This window comes from Notamacropus eugenii, chromosome 1 (genome assembly GCF_028372415.1).
Source record: "Notamacropus eugenii isolate mMacEug1 chromosome 1, mMacEug1.pri_v2, whole genome shotgun sequence".
Taxonomy (NCBI): Eukaryota; Metazoa; Chordata; class Mammalia; order Diprotodontia; family Macropodidae; genus Notamacropus; species Notamacropus eugenii.
In genome coordinates this window covers 617,591,544-617,615,506 of record NC_092872.1, presented here as the reverse complement: position 1 = coordinate 617,615,506, position 23,963 = coordinate 617,591,544, and the positions used below count along the sequence as shown (strand labels likewise).

General features: G+C 34.3%; 1 protein-coding gene across 6 annotated transcripts in view; it reads left to right on the top strand.

The window, feature by feature from the left end:
* HOOK3 (hook microtubule tethering protein 3) overlaps positions 1-23,963 on the top strand; it is a 112,268-nt gene that overhangs the window by 31,283 nt on the left and 57,022 nt on the right. For all 6 annotated transcript variants that reach the window (XM_072635034.1, XM_072635035.1, XM_072635039.1 and 3 more), the window contains exons 3-7: positions 2,597-2,669; positions 7,894-7,944; positions 8,256-8,388; positions 18,113-18,180; positions 19,102-19,164. In XM_072635034.1, coding sequence (XP_072491135.1) covers positions 2,597-2,669; positions 7,894-7,944; positions 8,256-8,388; positions 18,113-18,180; positions 19,102-19,164 — 388 coding nt within the window. The remainder of the gene's footprint in view (positions 1-2,596; positions 2,670-7,893; positions 7,945-8,255; positions 8,389-18,112; positions 18,181-19,101; positions 19,165-23,963) is intronic.

Genomic DNA, 23,963 nt, shown 5'->3' with positions numbered 1-23,963 from the left:
ACCATTTGTTGTTCTTAGTTTAATAATGAGGCCTTTTCAGAGTGTTCTATAGAATGCATGGTCACTGTCTGATAACTCATTACAGTTCTTTAGTAAATAAGTTGCTAAAATATTTTTATCTTTTTGTTTCCAAAATAATGGTTTGCTTACATTTTGTTCAAATTCAGTAAGCATTTATTAAGCACCTAATACATTCAAGGCATTGTGTTAAACTGGGCATACAAAAGCAAAACGAAGAAGTTTCTATCCTCAAAGGAGTTTATGTTTATGGCTCACTTAGCTAGGTCCTGATTGTTGCCAAATAGTAAATGGTTGTCAGAAAGTTCAGCTGAGACAGACAACATGGGAAGCTAGGTATTCCAACTAATTGACCACATGTAATAGGAATCAGTGAAAACACAAGACTCTCAATTTCTTTAAAGATTAATTTTCCTTAAAATTAATGTATGACTCTATGTATTTCTGAAGTATGAAATTCTAGTAAGTGATTTCTGTTGAGTGGTTAATCAGTCACTCATGCTTGAATGTTTCCCTGGTAATAACTCAAATTCATACAGTGCTTTAAGCTTACAAAGGGCATTGCCTATTTCAATTTACAGGCCATTTGGACCCCTAGCTGCTGTATATGCCATAAGCAGTGCTGGGAGCTGAAAGGCAATAAGTACAACTTAAATTTGGGTGACCTATTTCAAACCTGAAAAAATTAATCTGTATGTATTTCATTAATATTATCTATATTTAAACTTTTGTGTTTTCTACCTGAAATAATATATTTAAATTACACAGTTGTTAATTTCACACGCACACATGCCTTAATTTAGTGGCTATTTTATCAACACAAGTTGAAAAAGACTTATTTTCTTACAAAATTTTATCCCATCTTTATTGCAAACAAAGTACCTTAAATCCTGTGATCTTTACTCCTTTTCTATATAATGGGTCTAATAGCATACAAATTTTGTATACTTAAATATAGCAGTCTCTAAGGAAGGAACCTTAAGAGACCTCATTTTACAGAAAAGGAAACTGAGCCCCAGAGAGGCTGAATGATTTGCCCAAGGTCATAAAGGTAAGTGACTGATCTGACTCCAAACCCATTGTTCTTTTCCACTGTACCATAATGTTTTCCATTCCTACCTTAGTACAGTGCCTGCCCCGTAGTAGAATGCTTAATAAATACTTGTTGACTGACAACTTCACAAAATTGTCATAGGGATTAAATGAGATAATGTAGCTAAAGTGCTTTGCAAGTTTCAGCGTGCTATGTAAATGTCAGCTATTATTACCATTCACATAGTTTTCTAAGGAGAAAGAGTTTCTTTTTAGTTATATAATGATATAATTTAGTTATAAAAAGGTAGCATTTCTTTTTTAATGCTTGTTTCCTTTTCTGTATCTACAATATTCATATTTTATCTATTTATATACTGAATAATAATTTGTATTTATATAGCAGTTTACCATTATAAAGCACTTGACATATAATGCTGTCTTATTGGTCATCATAATACTTTAACCTCAGCTAAGTCACTGTACTTGTACGTGGGCATCAGCTCCCTCATAAATAAAATGGAAGATGTGGACTAATTGATTTCCTTGGTTTCACTGAACTCCAGTGTATTATGATTTTATAATTTTAAGTAAGTCCTACAGATGGCATGATCTCCATTTTACAGATGCAAGCATTGGCTTAGAAAAGTTAATTGACATACCTTCATACAGCTAGTAAGGCCTAGAGCTAGGACTAGAATCAGATCTTCTAACTTAAAGTCTTAGCTTATTCCATTTATATGCATCTAGATGATCTTAATTATGATAGTGAGAAACCTAAAGCTTGTAATATGGATATTATTTGTTGTTGAGGGAAACCAAGTTGTACATTACTCTGTACAGAAAAAAATATGGATTGACTGAAGTGCAATTGAAACTATAGGATATCTGGGTTTTGGTATATATATTTAAGGTTTAAAATTTGGCTTTGTGTTCTCTTAGATTTTAAGTCCCCAGAGAACAGGAGCTATATCTGTCTAGTTTGATTTATAAATTATTACTAACTACAGTGTTAATAAGTGATAGGTATTCATTAAAATGATATTTGAAAAGTATAAAATAATAGCATTATTGATCTTTTAGTTATTACAGGATGGCATTGTTTGAGGTATTAGCAGAGATTAATTTAACCTCAGTTTGCTTCACTTGTTTTTTCTTGATTGGTAATGTTTTCTTATAAAGAGAATATTTTAGTGGCCTTTAAACTTACTTAGAAGTTAGCATGATCTGGTGTTTGTACCCTATCCCTTTCCGGTTTAGTATATTTCCTTTTATAAGGACTGATTTGTTTATTTAAAAACATTACTCTGCCATTGTTTACCATCTGTTTTCGTTGTTTTGATAGAATTCATAATGTTTAAACTCCTAGCACTCAGGTTGGTCTTCTGAAGTATGTAGTTTCATGCATATGTTTACTTATGGACTTCTTTAATATAGCAGATTTTTTATGCTAAGTTGCTGCAATGCAGTGGGAGGATATTCAGTTTTCGTATTTACTTTGATCTTTAAATCTACTATTAGTAAACCAGCTTTTTCTTATTTGCAGAGATCCTGCATATTTTGATGAAAATTGGCTAAATAGAATCAAAACAGAAGTAGGAGACAATTGGAGATTAAAGGTATTTTCCTATTTTTCCATCTACAAATGTATCCTTTATTATTTGTCTGTCTCTGATACTTGGGTTTTTTAGTCTATTGCTGTTCTGTGAGCTCTTTGCATTTGGATATGGTAGAAAGGGCACTTACTAGATTTGGAAATCTGAGTTCTAATTCCAGCGCAGCCATTTACCACATACTGTATAAATTTGGGCAAATCACTCTCTGTTGATCTGCAAAATGAAGGGGTTAGACTAGGTAGTCTTTAAGACCCTTTTCAACTTTAAATCCTTTTCCTTTCTTTTCCCAAATTTTTTTCTTTTTTTCCCCCAATTACATGCACAAACAATTTTTATATTTGTTTCTTAAAATTTTGAGTTCCAAATTCTCTCCCTTTGTCCCCTTCCCCTTCACTGAGAAGGCAAGAAATCTTATATAGGTTATACATGTGCAGTCTTGCTAAAAATATTTTCATATTAATCATGTTGTGGAAGAAAACACAGGAAAAAAACATGAAACATAGAGAAAGTTTAATAAAAAAGAATGCTTTCATCTGCATTCAGACTTCCATCAGTTCTTTTCCTGGAGGTAGATAGCATTTTTTCTCATGAATCCTTTGGAATTATCTTAGATCAATGTATTGCTGACAATAAGTCAGTCACAGTTAATTATGGTACAGTATTGCTGTTAACGTGTACGGTGTTCTCCTGGTTCTGCTCGCTTCACTTTTCATCAGTTCATGTAAGTCTCCTCTCATTTTTCTGAAAGCATTCTTCTCATCATTACTTATAGCAGAGCTGTATCACTCCTTGAGAAATAAGTTTTAAGTTGTTATTTGTGGTAGAATTGCATAGTCATCTAAAACAGTGGTGTCAAACTCAAATAGAAATAGATCCCTGTGTAGCATGTTCACTTATAAAACCACAAATTAGCATTATGTGTGTTGTATTTTATTTTTATTTATATTTCCCAATTATATTTTAATCTGAATTTGCCACTCCCACTGCAGTTTGATATTTCTGATCTAAAAGACAGTCCATTTAGTATTAAACACAATTCATCTTTTCTTTTAAATATGAAGTGAGGAATTAACCTTGAACTTTGGTTAAAAATGTTGACATGAAAAGTCATAGAAGGGCACAAGATTCCCACAGAAATTTCCCCCAAAATCTAAAAAAGGGACCTCATAGAATAATGATAATTTGAAAAATGTAGAAAGAAATTAGAAGTAAATTTCATCAAGTCCAGAACTGCACAAAAAGATGACCAAAAGAATACAGAAACTGATGGTGGGATTGAAACAGAAAAAGTAGTTCAAGCAAACATCGGTGGTAAAGCCTAGGTGACAGGTTTTTACCAAGTAAAGCAGCTTAAACTCTAGTACCTGAGCCAGAAGCAAGCAGAGTTGGAGAGAAGAAGGAAGCTAGGGAGAACTCCTGGAAGTAGACCTGAGGCCAGTTGGCATTCTGAACAGGGGTATAATAAGCCAGACCCAAATCCAGTGCTGGCGTATTGAAATAGAAGTGAAGGATGGAACCTGCCCCAATAGAGAGTTGAGCCAAGGAAGTAGCCCAGCTATACAGTCTTCAGAGCACTGAAACCATAGCAGGAGGATAGGGGCAACTTAGCACCTGTGTGCCAGCAGAGATTTGTAAGAGGCCTCAAACTCATGTGATTTCCAGCATCTCATTGCACCTATTAATGACACAAGAGGATGGAACCAACTCCTGATTGAGGATCATGCAAAGAGGAAGAGAGAAGTCTGGACCCAAACCTGCATTGGTCTGTCAGGAAACTTCAGACAGAAACCAGCAGGTGAAGAAGATGGTGGGTACTAGCCACCATCCATCCAGATAGGCAGTAACGTAGACTACAGGGGCAAGTACACCAGTTAAGAACTACCTAGCCCATCCAGGAATGCCAAAGGTGATGAGTCCAAACACAAAATTCCAATCCAAGACCTGAGGCTGAAAATATGAGTAAGCAGAAGACACCAAATAATGACAAGACACAGGCATACCCCATTTTATTGTGCATTGCAGACATTGCTTTTTTTTTTTTTTTTAAACAAATTGAAGATTTGGGCCAACCCTATGTCAAGCAAGACTTTCTGCTCTATTTTTCCAACAGCTTGTGCTCACAACATATCGCTGTGTCACATTTTGGTAATTTTCGCAGTACTTCAAACTTTTTTGTTATTATATCTGTTACTGTGATCAGTGATCTTTTGTGTTACTATTATAATTGTTTTGGGGCCCCATGAACCATGCCCATGCCCATATGACAGTGAACTTAATAACTGTGTGTGTTCTGACTGCTCCACCAACCACCTGGTCCCATTTCTCTCCCTCTCCTTGAACCTCCCTCTACCCTGAGACATAACAATATTGAAATTAGACCAGTTACAATCTGCAGTAGCCTCTAAGTGTCTCTGTGAAAGTAAGAGTCAGTTCACGTGGCAAGATTCATTGTTGTCTTATGCTATGAATTGTCACAGCCTCCTCAACCTTCAGCAGCCACCACCCTGATCAGTCGTCAGCTGTCGTTACCCTTCACCAGCAAAAAAATTATGATTTCTTGAAGATTCAAGATGATAGTTAGCATTTTTTAGCAGTAGAGTATTTTTAAATTGTTGTAAGTTAAATTAAATATTTAAATTAAATACATTGACTTTTTTAGACATACTACTACTGCATATTTAATAGACGATAGTATAGTGTAAGCATAATTTTTATATGCACTGGGAAACCAAAAAAAAAAAGTCATGTAATTTGCTTTATTGTGGTGATCTGGAACTAAACCTTCAGTATGTCCAAGGTATACCTGTACTGTGGCATAAGGGAAATCTGAATGATAAATCCGGAAGAAAGGAGGAACCGTATAACATCCACAAAGTGAATAACTATTTGAGAAAAAATAATGGCTTGGTTACAGGGACTACCAGAGTGACTGGAAGGAATAAAGTCAAGAGATAAAAAGTGGAGTAAGATTGAGGGTGAAAAAATTGGAAGAAGAAATAGCTTAGAAAAGAAAGAAGACATTACCCTGGGAGTCCTTGAAAAATAGTATAGAGAAAACTCATGGACAGAGTGATCTTTCTACTCTGTAGCTGCATGGAGCTGGAAGTTTTGTTTGTTCTTTTAGTTTCATGAAAGGAAAGAAAAATGAGGGGCACAGGAATACTCTAGAAAATAAATTAGGAGAGAGAAGTTTATTTTGCCTAAGTGTTATGCTCAAGAAAAAAGCATATAAACATGGGGGAAAGGTTTCAGAAAGTATATAATATCCCTCTTAATTGAACTGGATGAAAGTTAAACACACACAGAGTTCACTATAGACATGCATTAAACCTAGCAAGGAAGTACTCATAGATAGGGAAAGGAGAGAATAGGGGGCATGAGAAGGGGAGTAGAATTGGAGTGAATAGTCTCAAACTAAACAAATGTAAACCTGGAAATTGATTATAGAGGAGAGGATTGAATTGAAAGTATGAGATGGTGGTCTGGGCCTGGTGAAGAAAGGTGGAACAGAGGAATTAGGAACATAACATTTCAGTTATAGATTACTAGTATTGATCAGATTCAATACTCGTCTTTATAGAAAGAAAAACAGAAGGAAAAGAGGAAAAAATCTGAGGGGCTGTGTTAGACAGAAGTGCATACAGTTATCAGTCATAGTAGTGAGCATGAACTCAAAGATGCTGAATGAATTAGGAAACAGAATCTAACCACATGTTGTTTACAAGAAACACTTGAAATGCAAGATTCACAAAATGAGTGACTGAAGCAGAATTTATTATACTTCAAAATAATTCAAGAAAGCAGGCATAGTTATATTGTCAGATAATGCAATTGTAAAATTATACATTATTAAAATTGATAAGCAGGAAAGCTATAATATGCTTACAGATAGAATACTACAAATATGTGTATACATACATATTTGTGTAATGAATGGCATAGCAGTTAGGTTTTTGATAGAAAAATTATTCAAATTGCAGAGAGAAATCACAAAACTCATAGTAGTTGGGGATCTCGATATACCCTATTCAGGCCTAGATAAATTAACAAAAAAATAAAGAAATTCAGGATCTACATAGAAATTTAGAAAGTTAGATATGATAGCCCTCTGCTGATTACTAAATAGAAATAAAAAACTATAGTTAATAATACATGATATGTGTATATATACACGTATGTATAGTATATCAGCCATGTACGGCTTTACAAAAATTTACTATGTGCTACACCATAAAATCCTCATACACAAATTCAGAGAAACAGAAATGTTTCAAATGTCTTTTTCTGACCACAATACAGTAAACGTTTAATGAAATAAAAAGCATGTGGAGACAGGATTGAAATTTAAATGGGACAATAAATCCAAAATATTGATGGTCAAAGAAAAATTGGAGAAACAATGCCTGATTTCACCAAAGAAAATGACAGCATTGAGCCATCATCCTAAACATTTTGGAATACAGCTAAAACATACTATGGAACTAACTTTATATCTGTAAATACTTTCATTAACTGAGCACAAATCCAGAAGACTTGTGATGACTCATGCTTCTCCAAAACCTCTTAGAGAAGTGATAGGAGTATTGATATAGATGCGTACATTTTCACATAAGACCAAAAGACCATGACATTGTTATAATAGACTATACTAATTTATTACAAAGGAGGTGTTTTATTTCAAGGGAGTATATGGGGAGGGGGGTAAATAAGAGGGATAATTATGTAAAAAAGAAAAGAATGTCAGTGAAACATTTCAAAAATAGAAGAGAGTAGATGGAAGATATACTTAAGCAGGTTAATGTTCATACTACCATGGTTAAATGTAATTTATGTTAAAATTACAATCTGTGTAATAAATTCAGAGTTTCATATATAATCCTCTTTCTGGACTTCGGATATAGAAATGATTTTGAACAACAGTTAATATTACATATTCATCTTTATGCCCTTTTTCTATTATTTTCTACTACTTAGTCTGTGCTAAAGCTTAGCCTTCAATTGATAGCTTTTGAGATTTGTTCTTTTCCTATATAACAGTGTCAACACATAAAGAAAATATATTTTTTGACACCATGAAGGTAAGAACCCAAAACATGATAGCTAGATTCCTAAAAATACCACTTTATCTCACTAAAATCATTGGTCATCCACAATGTCTTGAAATATAATTGGACTTAACAATTAAGTTGTACTTCTATTCAGCTATCTTCTCTCTTTCTTTGAACAGATAAGCAATTTGAAGAAAATTTTGAAAGGAATTCTGGATTACAACCATGAGGTAAGGGGGTTGGGGAATTTATTTTATTTGCCAACATAACTGCTAGACATGTTAAATTCCAAAGAGAGAAAAAAACAAGTAATAAGGAATCCTTAAAACAGTCTGAATGGTACAGGGCACTGTAACTAGGTATAAGGGAAAATAGGTGTGGGAAGGAAGGGGGTCAAAAAAATTGAGTTGAATTCTAGAACAACCTACCCCTTACAGCCAAGTCCAGATTCCGGTGTTGACATCTCATTTGAAGATTTAGTTTTGGTCTCTTCATTTTAATATAGATATATAAATGGGATTTTCTTTCCCCCTCTATTCAGATTTTAGGACAACAGATTAACGATTTTACACTTCCTGATGTTAATCTTATTGGGGAACACTCAGATGCTGCCGAGCTTGGAAGGATGCTTCAGCTCATTTTGGGATGTGCTGTGAACTGTGAGCAGAAACAAGGTAAACATTTTGGAAGTTACTATGTGTGATCATAAACATTTAAGAAAAACAGTAGTAGGAACACTCCGCCTTCTTCTGAAAAGTAGAGTGGAATGGCCAGTGTCTGAACAATTTCAGCTCCTCAGAGATCCAATAAACACAGCTAGTTTCCTTGTGTCTCATATAAAGGATTACTGTGGGCGAACAATGAAATGATGTGCCACCAACAAAACAAATAAAAAAAATGATGGCAAATTGTTGAACATACCACTGTTGTCAGTTTTCTGTAGTACTTATGTCAGGATGATAGATCTCAAATACTGATTACATATTTCCTATTTAAGATAATCAGCATGGTTCATTTTCCTAAAGTTATTCCTTGGCATATTTTATTTCTGCGATCAAGAGAGTTTGCTGAAATTAGGAGCAGTACAGGGAAGTTGCAGAAAAGCAAGTTTAATCATGATGCAGAAAGGAAAATTCCTACCAAGAGCTCTGTTCAAAATGCAGTGAGGTTTCCTTGGGATATAACAAGTTCCCTCATGTTAAAGGGCTTCCAGTCAAGGCAACATAAACACTTGAGCATATTGTTGAGGAAATTCTTTCTCAGGTATGGATTGTATATGTGGCTACTTCAGACTTTCCCAACTTAGAAGTGTTGTGATTCTTTAAAAAGCTTTATGAATCTTTTTAGGATTTGATCAAATTTTGTTAGTATTAATTTGCTTTTGGTACGTAAGGAAGTACAGATCTGAATGTTTAGTGCATTTCACTTCAGTGAATAGAGGAAAGTCAGTATTTGTTCATCCAGTCCATCTGAAAATGTGGAACAAATTGCTGTAACATAAGCTGCTATGATAGGTGTTCATCTGTCCCTACAAAAGCTGCTCCTACGTCCTGTGCCAGGAATAGAAACAAAGACTTTATCAGTAAGAATTGGCATGCCTTTAATTGCATACGCTAAAAACTTGCATACACATACATATTATGAGATGGAGAAAGTATTTCAACTGTTTCGTTCTGTTAACTGTGAAGGAGAAAGGCCTTAAAATTGTTGGACCTATCTTCCTTTTGTTGAATGGAAGCTTGAAGGGTGAGGGTGGTTACATAATACACCTTTATTGTTTGTTGATAAATCTAAATTATATTTAATAGGCAAAAAGTTCATTAAAATAAAAATGATAATTTATTTTTAAGGATAACAACTTTGTTTTAGTTAAAATTTTTACTTTTTTATAAGTAATAATTTATATCCTCTCTCCTATTTCCCTCTCATATACCCCCTTCTCTCCACTGGAAAAAAAAAAACCCAAAACCCTAGTAACAAATGTGCTTAGGTAGGCAAAACAAGTTTTCATATTTGCCATAGCTGAAAAAAAAATGTCTCTTTCAAATTCTGTCACCTATGCTCGGATGTGGGTGGCATGTTTCATTATTGATCCTCCATAATTGTGGTTGGTTCTATTGATCAAATTTTTTACAGATGCTGTATAAATAGTTCTTTCCAGAAGGTCTACTGAAGTATGCTGATATGTGATAGAACACACGTTAGCATCTACTGTGTGCATAGTACTTTGCTAGGCAGTGAGCAAGAGGTACAGAGCTTTTAGGGACTTTATAACCTGATAAAAGAAGATAAGAGCAGCACATGCAGGGTTTCGCATCAGCAGCTAAAGCTTAAAAGTGCCCTAAGACTTTTGAGGCACCCTGTATAAATATAATGCAATGAAAAGTGCATTAAAAGGTTACAAAATAAAGTTCTGTGAGGTCTAGGGGTGCCAAGTTGTTAAATGACCCCAAGGGGATCAGAGAAAGTTACTAGAAAATGACTTGGACTTCTAAGTGATGAATAGAGGAATTCATTCAACAGGAAAAGAATAGGGAAGAGAAGGTATATTATATGTGGGTATCAACCTAAGAAAAACATAGAAATAAGAACATAATGTATGAAACTGGGGTCTAGCTATTTGTCTAGTTTGGATAGAACATAAAGTAAATGGAAAGAAGTGATGTGAGCTAGGGTTGAAAAAGTAAGGTGTTGCCAGATTGTAGAGAGCCTTGAGTACCACACATGGTGACTTGTACTTTAATCAATAACCACTGTGGATTTTTGAGTAGAGTGATATGATCAGATCTGTGCATAAGATTAGTCTAACAGTGTGAGTAAAGGATGGATTCAAGGGCATAGTTAGGCCTTGAATGGGAGGAGTAGGGGTGGATTATTTCAGGAGTTGGAGGCATTGTTGACAAAAATACATATACAAAGTGTTTGGTGACTAATAATATTGGACAAAGCTGAAAAAGTAAGTTAAAACCAAATTGTGGGGGGCTTTGAATGCCCTTATTAAGTTCTTTGGCAGTCACTGGGAAAGTCAGCAGGTTGAATAGAATATAACCTTGAGACAGAAGCATTTTTGTTTTTTCATATATCCATAGTTCCTTCTGATTAGATGCTTAAATGTTTTCAGGTTTTGTTTTTTGTAATTAAGTGTAACAGTGGTAAGAATGGGGTGGAGAATGGATGGGCTAGATGCCAGGAGACAAGATTCTGTTAAAAATGATTTAAGCAGGCAAATATTAAATAGACTTGAAGCAAGGAAGTTGGTATGAAAGTAGAAGGGAAGAGTTAGAGAAATAGATCATGGAAATAGAAATGCCAAACATTGGCAACTTACTGAAGGTGAGGAGTAAGAAGGAAGAAAGAATAAATGATGTGTCTGACTTTAAAAGCCTAGAAAACACAAGAACAGTGAAGCCATCAACGGACATAGAAAAATTAGTGGGAAGGGGTAATTGTGGTATGCATGGGATCATTTCAGTTTCCACCACATGAAATTTTTGAGGTACTGATGCATATCTAGGTAAAAGTTTCCATCTCTCCCAGAACTGGAGCTCTGGGGCAGTTGTTAGAGGTAAAGATATAGATATGAGAGTTATGTGCTTAGAGGTGATCATTGAGTTCATGGGAATGGGTGAAAAAAGAGGGCCAACCAAATACAGAGTCTTGGGGAATCTCACATTTAAGAACTAGAGAAAAATAAGAAGGTAGGAAAACAGAGTTCTGGTGTCATGAAGGCTAAGGAAGGGAAGTAATAAAGAAGACAAAAGTTTGTCCCCATGTCAACTAGGCCAAAGAGGTCTAGGAGGTTAAATGAGGGCAAAAAATACTGGATTTAGAAACTATACAGTGGTCATTAGCAGATAGTGAAATCTTAGTGTCATTAAAATGATGGGAACAGAGTTAGTTATATTTGCAGGGTTAAGTAAGTAAGTACAGTCTCACTATGATTTACTTTGCTTCTGAAACTAGGTTAAAACAGATAAGCCTACTAACTTTTTTCTTCTGACTCAATATACTTTTTTAGTATTGCCTATGTTTTCTAGAATTCTAGTGACAAGAGAATTGGAATGATGAGAGACAAAGTGGCATAGTAAATCAAGGCCCAGCTTATTTCAGAGATCCTAATCTGCACTGGTAGAAAAAATATCCAAAATGGGAGTTCCTTCTGCAAATAAATTCACAAAGTCTTCACCTCCCTCTCGCTCTGCAAGAGTGGTGATGAATTTGATAGCCGTCAGCACTGGGGAACTGAAGGCATTTTGTTGCCATTGCTTTTAGGTCTTTTGTATTCAGTTTTGTCTTTACATATTTAAAAAATTTCTTGTTTGCTGCATCCTGATTTCTTTCATATTTGGTATTCTTCATCTGTGTTAATATTCTGTTCTAGTTTTGTTTAGCTGAATCATATTAGAAAATCAACACAAATTCTCTTTCTTCAAAGAAAATGCTCTTCTCTCACTGTATCTGTGCAACTAACATGTGTGGCTAAGTTCCTACTGCTTCTCAGAGGAATGATATTATGGATAAGTTTCTTAAGACTGAGGAAGTGGTTTTCTACTTCTCCCACTCACTAGATTCTGTCACCACAAAGAATTGATTACAATAATGAGAATATTTAACTCTAAAGGTTCTCTGAAAGATCTTCAAGCTCAGAAGGGTTATGCGGTGTTTGTCACTACAAGATTGAGATAGCCTTGATGAGTTCTTCCTTAATTCTTTTGATGGTTTGCAGAATTATAGATAGAATTATATAAGTATATTCTCATAGTGGGAGGAGCATCTTATATGCCTTTTTCCATGAAATAGAAGTTAAGTGATATATAAGTTTGGTGATGCTTACAATTAAAAAAAGCTACCAGACATCCTAAAAAGCTAAAGGAATGTTGAAAGTTTTATTGAATGCAGTATAGAAAACCTTATTTACTCGGAAGATATATGTGTGGAATTTAGCAAGAAAAAGAGTTCCCAAGACAAGCAAAATTTTAAGACTCTGCATTTTTTCAAAAGGTTCTGCATTTTCTTCTTCAGGAGAGATCTATTTAGGCTTCCATTCTGAGTTTATTAACTCTTAATTTAAACATTTAATAACCTTGGTTATCTGGTGCCTCATATCACAACAAATTAGAAGGAAGAGTGATAGGAATGATAATGACAGAAGTAACTGAATGGAGAACAGAAAAGCTGCTGTATTAAAGTTCAGTGATTGGTGATAGCAGTCGACTCAGGTTACCAAGTAAAGGTTAAGTCATGTTCCGTACAATTACTTTAAGCAGGCAAGTAAGTGTATATTTTATAATTTAGATTCACAATGTCAAGACTGGATGAGAATTTACAGGTTAAAAAACATCTAGTCTAGTCCGCACTTTTATAGATGAGGGAAGTGAGGTCCAAAAATATAATGTGATGTACCCCAAAATGACAAGCTAATCAGTAAGTAGCCAATTCAGGACCAGAACCCCAATACAAGGTATTTTCTCTTTTTCTATGCTACAAGTTTTGGCACTCATAAGATTCTACTTTAATTTTCTACTAAACAACTAGTAAATGTAGATTTTGACAGTAAAGTTTAAATACTTAGAAAAGTTTTCTGGAATAAAACATTTCCAGTACTTTAGTAAACTTATGATTGCATCAATATAGGTGTTTCCTACAGTGATGCAGATCACATTGAAACTCTCTCTGCCTATCTTGTTCTCAGTTTCTTAGCAGGGGTTCCACCTAGCATGCTACAGGCTTCCATTTAGGTTCCTTGACATTGGATTCCACGCAATGGATTTCCAGATGAGTATATCCAAACTTTGACTCTCTTTTGAATTGACCAGTTACCTCTTGGATGTCTTGAACTGGATGATGTGGGCATCTGAAACTTAACATGTCCAAAAGAAATAGAAACAGTCTTTATCATCAAGGAGCATACATTCTAATAGAAGAGACAACATGTAAATAATAAGGCACGTGCTAGGTACATATTTTGTAAATGGGAGGTTATCTCAAAAGAAAGGCACTAGCAGTTGGGGAACCAGGAGAGGCCTCTTATAGAAGGTGAGATTTGAACCAAGTCTTGAAGGAAGCCAAAAGGCTAAAGTGAGTAGGAAGGCATTCCGGGCATGTAGGATAACCAGCAAAAGTGTAGAGAATTAGGACACAGTGTCAGTTTTGAGAAATGCCCAGAAAGCCAGTGAATCATGAAATATGTGAATAGAAGTAAAATATTAAAAGACCCCCAAGCTAGGAAAGGGCTGGATCTTGAAGGACTTTAAAAGCCAAACAAAGTTTGATCCTAAAGGTAATCAGGAGCCACTGGAGTTTATTGAATTAAGGGTGACATAGACAAACTTGAACTTAAGGGAATCACTTTAGCAGCTAAAGAGAAGAGTAGAGAGAAATGCATGACAGGGAGAACAACCAGAAATCTATTGTACTGGTCCAGGATTAGAGCAGTGAAACTCTCTACTAGGTTAGTAACTATATGGCTAAGGGGAAGGGAATGCATGCAAAAAATATGAAGGTAGAAACAAGACTTGACAACATATTAGATATGCAGGTTGAGTTTGAATGAGAAATCACTGGTACCAAAATTGTGAGTTTAGGTTACTGGGAGGATGGTGGTGCCTTTGCTAGTAATACAAATGTCCAGAGGAGAGAAGAATTTGTGGGGAAGGAAGAGTTCTGCTTCTTTGGGTATCTTGAGTTTAAGATGTCTTTAGGACATGAAGCAGATGACATGTTGGCAGTTGGTGATATGTGATTGGATCTAGCTCAACCTTTTCTTCCTGTTTAATTCTAGATCCCACTCATTGTCTTTAAATAGTATTTGTCCCAGATACATGTACTGATGAATCAGTCACCTGTATGAGTTGTCTATCCATTGGCATAATTTTGACTCAAGACATTTTTCATTGACTTAGTTTAGATAGGCCAAAACTTAGACTGATTTAGAGAAGGCTTGGCCATGTATCCAACCAAGCAAATTGTCCTGAGGGGATTGTGAGGGATGTGGATGTAGGCTTCCCAATACATGGCACAGTCACCTTCTCTGAGTGATGGTCTGCTGATCAGCTTTCTCTTAACTTGTTGTTCTTGCAACTCTTTCTTATTGTTATATGAGATGACACTGCCTGTAATCCTTTGTCATCTTTTTCTGCAAGATTTTACAAAGCAGATTGTATTCTAAGCTGATTTTGTCTTTGATTGCCACATTTTTCTACTTGGCTGAGGGAAATGTTAGTTTCTTTTGTCTCTTTGGAATGATTAATTGGGTCAGTTAAACTTAGACAGAAAATTGTAACCTGTGTTTCAGTCTGGTTTTTTTTCTCATTTCTCATTTTTTTCTGCATTAGGTTATGTTGGTGTTTTCCTCAGTTGCACATGATCTCTTCATCTCAGTTTTGTTTCACAATGAGTTTTATACTGATTTTCATCTTTGTTCCAACGAGACAGTGGTCTGACTTTATTTACAGACAGATGATTCAGAAGTGACCCTTTCTCCCATGGGTGATCAATCATTTCCCATCTATTAGAATGTAACCACTTTAATTTTAAAATTAATGTTAATTGGTGCTTATTGTATCCAGCACTTTCTAACCGTTCTCAAGGAATTATTCTTGTTATATTCTTAAAGCCATTGTCCTCTCCTTAAAAGAACAAACTTTTTGAATATATATGTACGTATATATATCTACACACACATACACACATGTATTTACTGCTCTTTCTGCCCATCTTTGCCTTGAAGTCATTGGATGTTAAAGTTGGTGTTAATTAAATTTGGAGAGTCTTATAGAATTCTTCATACAATTTCTCTGCCTCCTTGTCTACTTTAATAGCTCTTGGTACACAGCCCATTTTTCATAGTGCTCTTTTTTACAAATACTTACCATTAGCGTTGCAATTCATGATGACCAAATGTTCCATGAAATGTTTTTCTTTTGAACATAGAATAAAATCTGTTCTGCCAACTCCCTTATTTGCCTCTCCAAGAAGAACCTGTGAACCATCTATCCATTAAGTTGCAACTTCTTTTGTTTTTTTGTTTTCATAAGTAGTGAGGATTTCAAGTTGGCTGAAATTCAGTTCTTCAGTAATATGCATACTTGATCACTGGACAAGGATCTCACATTTAGAGTATAAAAATTAAGTTAATATTTATAAACAGTCTAAAAAACTGAGTTCTTAGGCTCTGTACCTTTTCTGCTACTGCCACCATCACTTTAAGAAGGGGGTCTGAATAGGACTTTTTCTTTTTTCTTTCATGGCTTTCCTTGTCCAAAGGAATTCATCGCCAAGTAGCCAAGCCTAATGGCAAGGAGCCTGTCCATATTTAGCTAGGCTGGTCCTTGGAAATAATTTTTTTTGCCGGGCATGTCATCAAACCCACCCCAGTGGTAGAACGTGTCATAGTTTATTTTTGTAGGGAAAACCTTTAAGAACATGGGATCACTCTCATACCACAATGTGACATCTCACAATGAAGCCCTGGATTTACAAGTTTGTAAAATAAAATATGTTATATTAATGTAGTACTCATGGTCATTTTTTCATTTAGCATTTTACGGTGTTCGCGGGGAAGGGCCTTGACGTGGCAACACCGCTTATTAACTAACGCTTCCCCCTCTCACACCTTACTAACTTTCTACCCTCTCCACTCAAATGTCACTTTCTCCTCTCCTCTTATCCAGTACAGTATCATTACGTCCCCTAGTACATTGTCACCGTCATTGCTGCTTCTGTTTTTAGGGCTCTAGAGCATTATTCTTAATATGTCTACTGCATTTAGACTTGACATTTAATACTTTTGAATGTTGCTGTGTTTCAACAGTGATGAGGAACAGCTTCTTAGAAGTATTGAACTCTCAAAACCTAAGGACATTGTAGAATCTGGTCAACTCATGAAAAACAGGACTGTGTGTCTGTTGTCTGTATTCCTTTGTAAATTGTTTATGTTCGTTGGATTGGACCTTCATGTTTTTTATTAGAATGCTTTCATTATAAAGCATTTTATTAAACTAGAAGCTTTAACTCTAACCTGAAAGGCTACCACATCACATTGGATTAAAAGAATGACAGCTGGATTTTTTGTGGTTGTTTATCATTTAAGTTTTTGCAAAGGGCTACAATTAATGATGGCCCGCAGTGATTAGAATTTCACCCATTTGAAGATTATTTGAGTTGATTTTGCAGCTTGCATTAGTTATCTATCCCACTGTTTAACAGGCCTCATAATAGGAGGTTGTTTTATCTAGTTACCAACCTGTTTTCCACAATTTAAACTCATTTCTTTCACAGTTAAAGCCTCTAAGGCAGTAAACTATTATCTACTGTAATATCCATTCACATTATCTAAATGACCTTAAAACAGGCCTTGAGCTTAAATTTTCTTATTTCTTAAGAGAATTATGGGGAAACAACTTTGAAAACTAGGTTCTGTTTTCATTTCAGTTTTGCCACCAATACAGTCTTATTAAGCTCAAAATGTATGAAACTAGTCCCACAGCTTTTTCAGTAAATAGTCTTAAGGCTGCCATTATTGATAGTCAAGAAGTGATTCTTTATTGGTAATAGTAATCTTAGAATTGACAAATCTGTTTTCACTTGGAAACACTGAGCATACCAGTTTTAATTACATTTCTATGAAAATCCCACCCCCTAGAGGCCACTGTCTAAATAATATCAACCTTTTTGCTTTTGTCACTTAAATGACAGTTTTAAAATCTATAATAAGTTTCTTAGTTCTTTAACATTTTTTTTTAGGCTAAAGGAAATGAAAAATAATTGTGTGAAACCAAATACCTTTCATCTGCATACATTATTGTAGACCTAATTTTTAATAACATAACAGACACATATAAAACAGCATTTTCCATATTTAGGGAAATTGATATAGAGTCTGATCAATCCTGTTGTGAGTATTTTTTCCACATTGCCACATAAACCATTTCTCACTAAAAGCTGTCGATACGCTATGGCAGGAGCAGGGAACCTCCAGCCTTGAGGCCACATGTAACCCTCTAGGTCCTCAAGTGAGACCTTTTGACTGAGTCCAAGTTTTACAGAACACATGCTTTTATTAAAGGGCTTTGTTCTGTGAAGTTTGGAATCAGTCAAAGGGCTGCACTTGAGGACCTAGAAGGCCACATGTGGCCTCGAGCTTGCAGGTTTCTCACCCCTGCCATACACTGACTTTAGGTGGTGAGAAGAAGAAAATTATTTTGTAGTTTGAAAGAAATATGTGAAGTTTGGGGCTTACTTCATACTCATCCCAAGTGGGTATACATGAGAATTCCCCAAGAAGAACCTAAAGCAAAAAAAATGCTTGTCAACAGATCCATGAGGTAATAAATAGCCTTCAGTCTCTTGAGAGTTCTTAATTTGAACAGTGACATTTCAGAGCATTCTTCTTTTCAGAGTACATCCAGGCCATTATGGTGATGGAAGAGTCTGTTCAGCATGTTGTCATGACAGCCATTCAAGAGGTATGTATTGAACTTTTCACTTTTCATGTTTTTTGGACTTCAGCATGTATCATTTTAACTAGAATTGGATATAGAAATGTTCTAAAAGATGTGCTTTATTCTGAGTAATAGAAATGGAAATGAAATAATTAGGTTTGGTTACCCTGTTACTGTTAGAGAACATTTTTAATTATTCAAATTCAGTAAACATTTATCATGTACTTATAGGAGAGGTATTAGGCTAAGCTTTCAGGATACAAAGACAAAAATGACTGCCCCTACCTACCTTCAGGAAACTTAAATGTTATTGAATGCAGTATGCAAACAAGGAAATATAAGGTAATTTGAAGTATCTGAAAAGGTACTTTTGCTTCTTAGATGATTCTTAAAAATTGTTTTTCCTAGCTTGTTTTTGTTTCGGAAATTAAGGCCATCTTTTAAAAAAAAATAAAAATCTATGTCATTTAATTTGGCTGTTATATTGTACTTCCTTTCCTCTGTTTTGGACATAATAACTGAATTTAGTAGTTTTTAGCTTAATGAATTTCTTGTTTCATTGTAAGAATAAATTATGTTGATTAAAATTGTTTTTACAATTGGGGAAAATAAAATACTAAATAATTTTAAAAAAATAATAAATATATTGGATTGCTATAGTTAAAGCTTATACTAGAATATCCAGTTCTGGTATTTTAGACTGCCTCTGGATTTAAGTTACGTACCTGGACCTATCATGAAACGCATATATCATTAGACAAACAATAGTAAGTAGTAAAAGGTTTCTGTTTCTGTTTTTTTGTGTTCTAATCTTAATTATTATAGTGTTCAGTCACTTATGCTTGTAACAGAGCACCTAGAATGGTATATAGAATATACTTTTTACTTTTTGTTCTCTTTCTTAATGTTATTCCTCAAGTGAAATCTTTGTTATCTTTATTTCAGCTGATGAGCAAGGAGTCTCCAGTTTCTCTTGGAAATGATGCCTATGTTGACCTTGACCGCCAGGTACCTAACATTGGGTGTTGTTTTTTCAGTAATAATAGTTGCTAACGTAGACATTTTGTAAACTGTGAGACATGAAAGTCTTCCCTTTGATCTTTAAAAAACTTGTGAATTATTCTTCTAATTTTATAGATGAGAGATCTGTGTTTCAGAAAAGTGACATTTCAGGCTTCCTGAGTCCACATCAGCTAGTGACAAAGCCATGACCAGGTCCTCTGACCTCAGGTTCAGTCTCCTTTTATTGTGCTGTACTTGAGTGTTCAATCTTTTTCTTCTCTGACAAAAAGTTTACTTTGGGGGAGGGTAAGGATGTCTTTATATAATGGATCTGTAAAGTTCTTTAAATCTAGACAGTGTAGCTTCAAAATTAAGACTGAAGTATCTTTATTACAGTAAAGAAAAGCAATTCTTTACTGGATATTGTTTATCTAAATTTGAATATAGCCATCTGCTTCCCTGGTATAACCTACTTTAAAAATAGGTTAACTCTTCTTAACTTAGTCTAGAGTTAAAAGTTTTCACTTTGTATAATTTTGGTTCAAGTAATTCATCCCTTTATAATTTTCAGTACGTATCTACTTCACTTAGACAATTAGTATATACCTAAAAAGTTCTTTGAAAGCTTAAATCACATTTACCCATCAACTTTTACAGTTTCAATTGTGTTCAGGTTCATTTTACCTTGATTCTGAGTAACATTTTTGCCAACAGTTTAGTGGGGTTTTTTCCTCCTCATACTTCCCTCTTCACAGAGTAGTTAATCATCTCTCAAGACATATAGGCTGAACAACAGTAGCTATAATTTGAAAAAATACTATAATGATTCTCAGAGGGTTATAAAGAAATTTTTTTGGTAATTTTAATAATTATCTCATTTAACTGTTTTTACTTGGGTATTTTCAGAATATTTCACTTTATAGGTACTGCTTACCCTTTCCCATTCCACTTCCACATTTTATACCACCCCCAAGAAAAAAACTCGCAGTCATCTACAGAAAACCATGTGGTGCTATATTTGTGTAGGTTTTATCAGAAATTTCAGCAAGTTTATGTTTCTTTAGGGATCTGTTAAATGAAAACATTTTATTTTGGCTTTTATAATGTATGTAAAATGAAAATTAAAAGTAACATAGCATATTTTATTTGAAATATTTCATTTCACTAAATATGAAGTATTACTTCACACTCCTGAGTCTTTCCTTTCTAGCAAAGTATATGAGTCTTCTCTTTTTTGAAACCATCTGTAGCAGGCAATGAGGCCAGCCTAACCACTGGGATGTAAGTCCTTTATGTTGACATTTGGGGCTTTCTTGGTCTACCCATATCTTTCTATTATAAATGTCTCACGAAAAAGTCATTTTCCCATACTCTGAACTCGTTATTTTCTAACTTTTTCACTACATCAGAATGATATGGCAGTTCTTATTTCGTATTTAAGGTGTGACAAGTATGAATTCTAGGAATTTCATGAATGCCAGGCTTCATAATATGCATGCTGCAGCTTGTCTCCATTTGTAAATAAATCCAGAGTAATTAGTTTTCCAAGTTCTTTTGATAGTTTCCTTTTGCTATTCTGGAATGATTGGATTTGGGGCAAATAACAATGAAACTGTATGTAAAGAGAGAAATTAATAAATAGAAAAAAGGCAGAGTTCTAAGCAGCTAATTTTTGATTCTACTTAATCACTTTAACCTATTTTCCTTTATAATCTAAGTTAATTTTTCATTAATAAATGTGAAAAATATTTGAGGATCAACCTGGCTTTTAAAAGAGTAGGATAGATTTCCAAATGATTTAATTCAGATCTAGCAGTTTCAATATCATTCTAACTCCATCCCACCCCCAAACCTCAAAGAAACATGTGATAAGGGTTTGTTTGTAGAACATAAGCCTTGCCAAGAAAATATTGATACATCATTCTGTTATGCAGATACCAAGAACAAAACAACTTTAAAGTGAAGCTAATTCCAAATCACTTGATTTCCAAATGGCGACTATAATTTCTCTGGGGTATAAATAGGAGGGAAATACAAGGATTAAAGGAAGGAATTCATGTTTCTGAAATGATTTTGCAATATTCTAAATGAACAAAAAACTTTTTATCAGCTTCCAAAGAGCATGGTGATCACATCTCACTGAAGTTAATTTTTAAAGATGCTATGACTACAAGTGTATATATTTGAATATTTTCAGAATCTTATTTGGAAGATGTGTCAGATGCCATCCAGTCCAGTCTGTATCTGAACAAGAACTCTCACTATAAATGATTTGACAGTAGTCATGGTCATCTTAGCCTAGTCATCTCCTCTGCCCCCAGGAGCTCTTTTCTTTGGTCTTAAGGATTGTTGCTCTTTAGTGTGGTAAGAATATTTATAGGTGCTCATTAACATTCCTAATGAATTCTTATTTATTATTTCATTGTTTCCCCTTTTAGTTTTTTTAACTTTCTTTCATGTTTTTCCTTGTTTTGTGCAACATGTATTTTCGGGATTGCCTTATTTGATATTCATTGATGTTTTGAAGTTATTTTACCCATCTTTAAGACATTTTTGACAATCCTCTTTGGCATTGGCTTTTTGGTCCTGTAGGTAGATAGGTAGATTTTTTTTTTTTTTTAGTGTTGTTTTTGGATTGGGTTTTTTTGTTTTTAGCATTAGTTTTTGGCATCAACCTGCACAGTTGGGTTTTTGGTTTTTGTCTTCCCTGTCTTTTGTAGACTATAGGAGCAGATGCATCTCAGTGGCTTGAAGACATACACCTGTACAAAAGATATCTATAGCCAGTGACACCATCAAGAACATCGGATGTTCTTGAAACATCATCATGATTAGTTTGGATGTGAAATGTACAAAAGATACTCTTCAAACTATTGGGTTTGGTGGTGAGTTTGTGAAGCACAACTCTCTTGTCTCCCAAGTTCCTCAAAAAGTGAATCAAAAGTGCCTTCAGAGAATATCAAATAATATACTCAAGTATGATTACCGAAAGTCCTTTTCTGACATCAACTACTTAATTTCTGGTTATTCAGAATGAGTGTTGAAAAGTTTCTGGTTATTCAGAATGACAGTGTTGAAAACTACACTAAACACTGAGAAGACATTCATCATTTCCTATCAACTACCAAACCTGAAAACCTTGATTAACTGGCATAAGTAAGGTAGCTGTGAGCAGCTTATATGTTCAAGGATAGTCTCCCTAAGTATCCAAGAAGGTGCGCATCAATAGCCTACTGAAGTTCTCCCTGGAGTCAAGCTTTTGGGATTCCAGCTGAAAGAAGTTTGCAAAATCATGAAATATGTGTAATACTGTACCTTAGTAATTCAGATAACTTTGAAACGTCAGTTTTCTAATGACATCTCTCAGTAGCTCTAACAAAGTTTTATAATTCTTATTTTTAAAATGGAGGATATGAGAAGATAAAGAAGGGTGACATAGCGTAAGTCAGCAAAATGTCTGCTGAAAGAGAAATACCCTTGTAGAAGACCTGAGGAAAAGAAAAGTATGAACCCTACTGTAACAGATACCTTCTTTTTCAGTGGTTAAGAAGATTATTAAAGTCTTACATTTTAAAATGACAAAGAACTATTGAGTGATATAAACAATGCCATACCTAAGAATTAACTCAAAATAATTTCTTTAGTTAGAAATCTCACTTGAATGAGTCTGTTTAAGAATACATGATTACCCCTTTAGAGTATCTCTAAAGTGCTAAAATATTAACATTATTGCAAAGAACATTTTCCATGTTCCTTTCTACTCAGTTGAGATATAGAAACAAGGTTCTTACCAGGATTTTTGTTCATTGTGTATCATGATTACATGGCAAACCAATATTTATGGACATTCAAGAAAATTTGTTATTATTAGTTCATGAGAACCAGGCTTGTTACTCTTAAACTGAAATTAAAACTTGACAATTTATTGGGAAAATACTTTATCAGGGTTCACTGACTGCCATATAAATCAGGAGTTCACTAAATCGGACCACAAAAAGAGATTGCTGGACTATTTCTTTCACCTAAGAGAAAAGATGTTGAATCTGAAATGCATTTGGAAATGGTCTGTTAGCTGTTTGTGGGATAAGAAGAGTCTTATATGTGGGCATAAATCTAATTTTTGAAACTACCTAAATAAAGCTTCTGATTTACATATGATAGGAATAGTAACCTGATTTAAAGAAAAAAATTTTTTTCTATAATCTGCTTTCCACTATCATTGTTTACAAAAATAAAAGGAAATCTTTTTTTGGAAATTATCTTGATTATATTTTGTGCAAATTGCTTTAATGTGGTCACTTAAGCACCTCATTTTAGGGTAGTGATCCCCATACCTGGTTTACTAAGATTGTGTTCCCTGGTCATTTCAAGATGATTAGTAGAATTCCTCCCCTAAATCATCAAATTTTTTAAAAAATTTACTTAAATTACATATAATAAACTATTTAAAGGGAATTTTAAAATGTTATTTCTCTATGTAGACTATAATTCATTTTAACTGAAGGCTTGTGTTGTCACTCCTAAGAAAACTAGAGGATAACTGAACCAAAAGAGATTAGAAATCTTAAAAAAAACCCTAAAATGATGTTAAAAATCTAAGCTTTTGAAAAGTTACAGGGATAAGACTACTACTTCAGTTAACTACTTAGTATGTCCTTATAAAAAAGGGGGCTTGTTTAAGTCAGAGGGACAAATTGAGACTCTCACTATTACAGTTGTACTGTTTTGTATTTTTTTTCTTACATCTCATTTAAGTTTTCCTTTAAGGATTTAAATACTGTACCATTTGGTACATATATATTTAA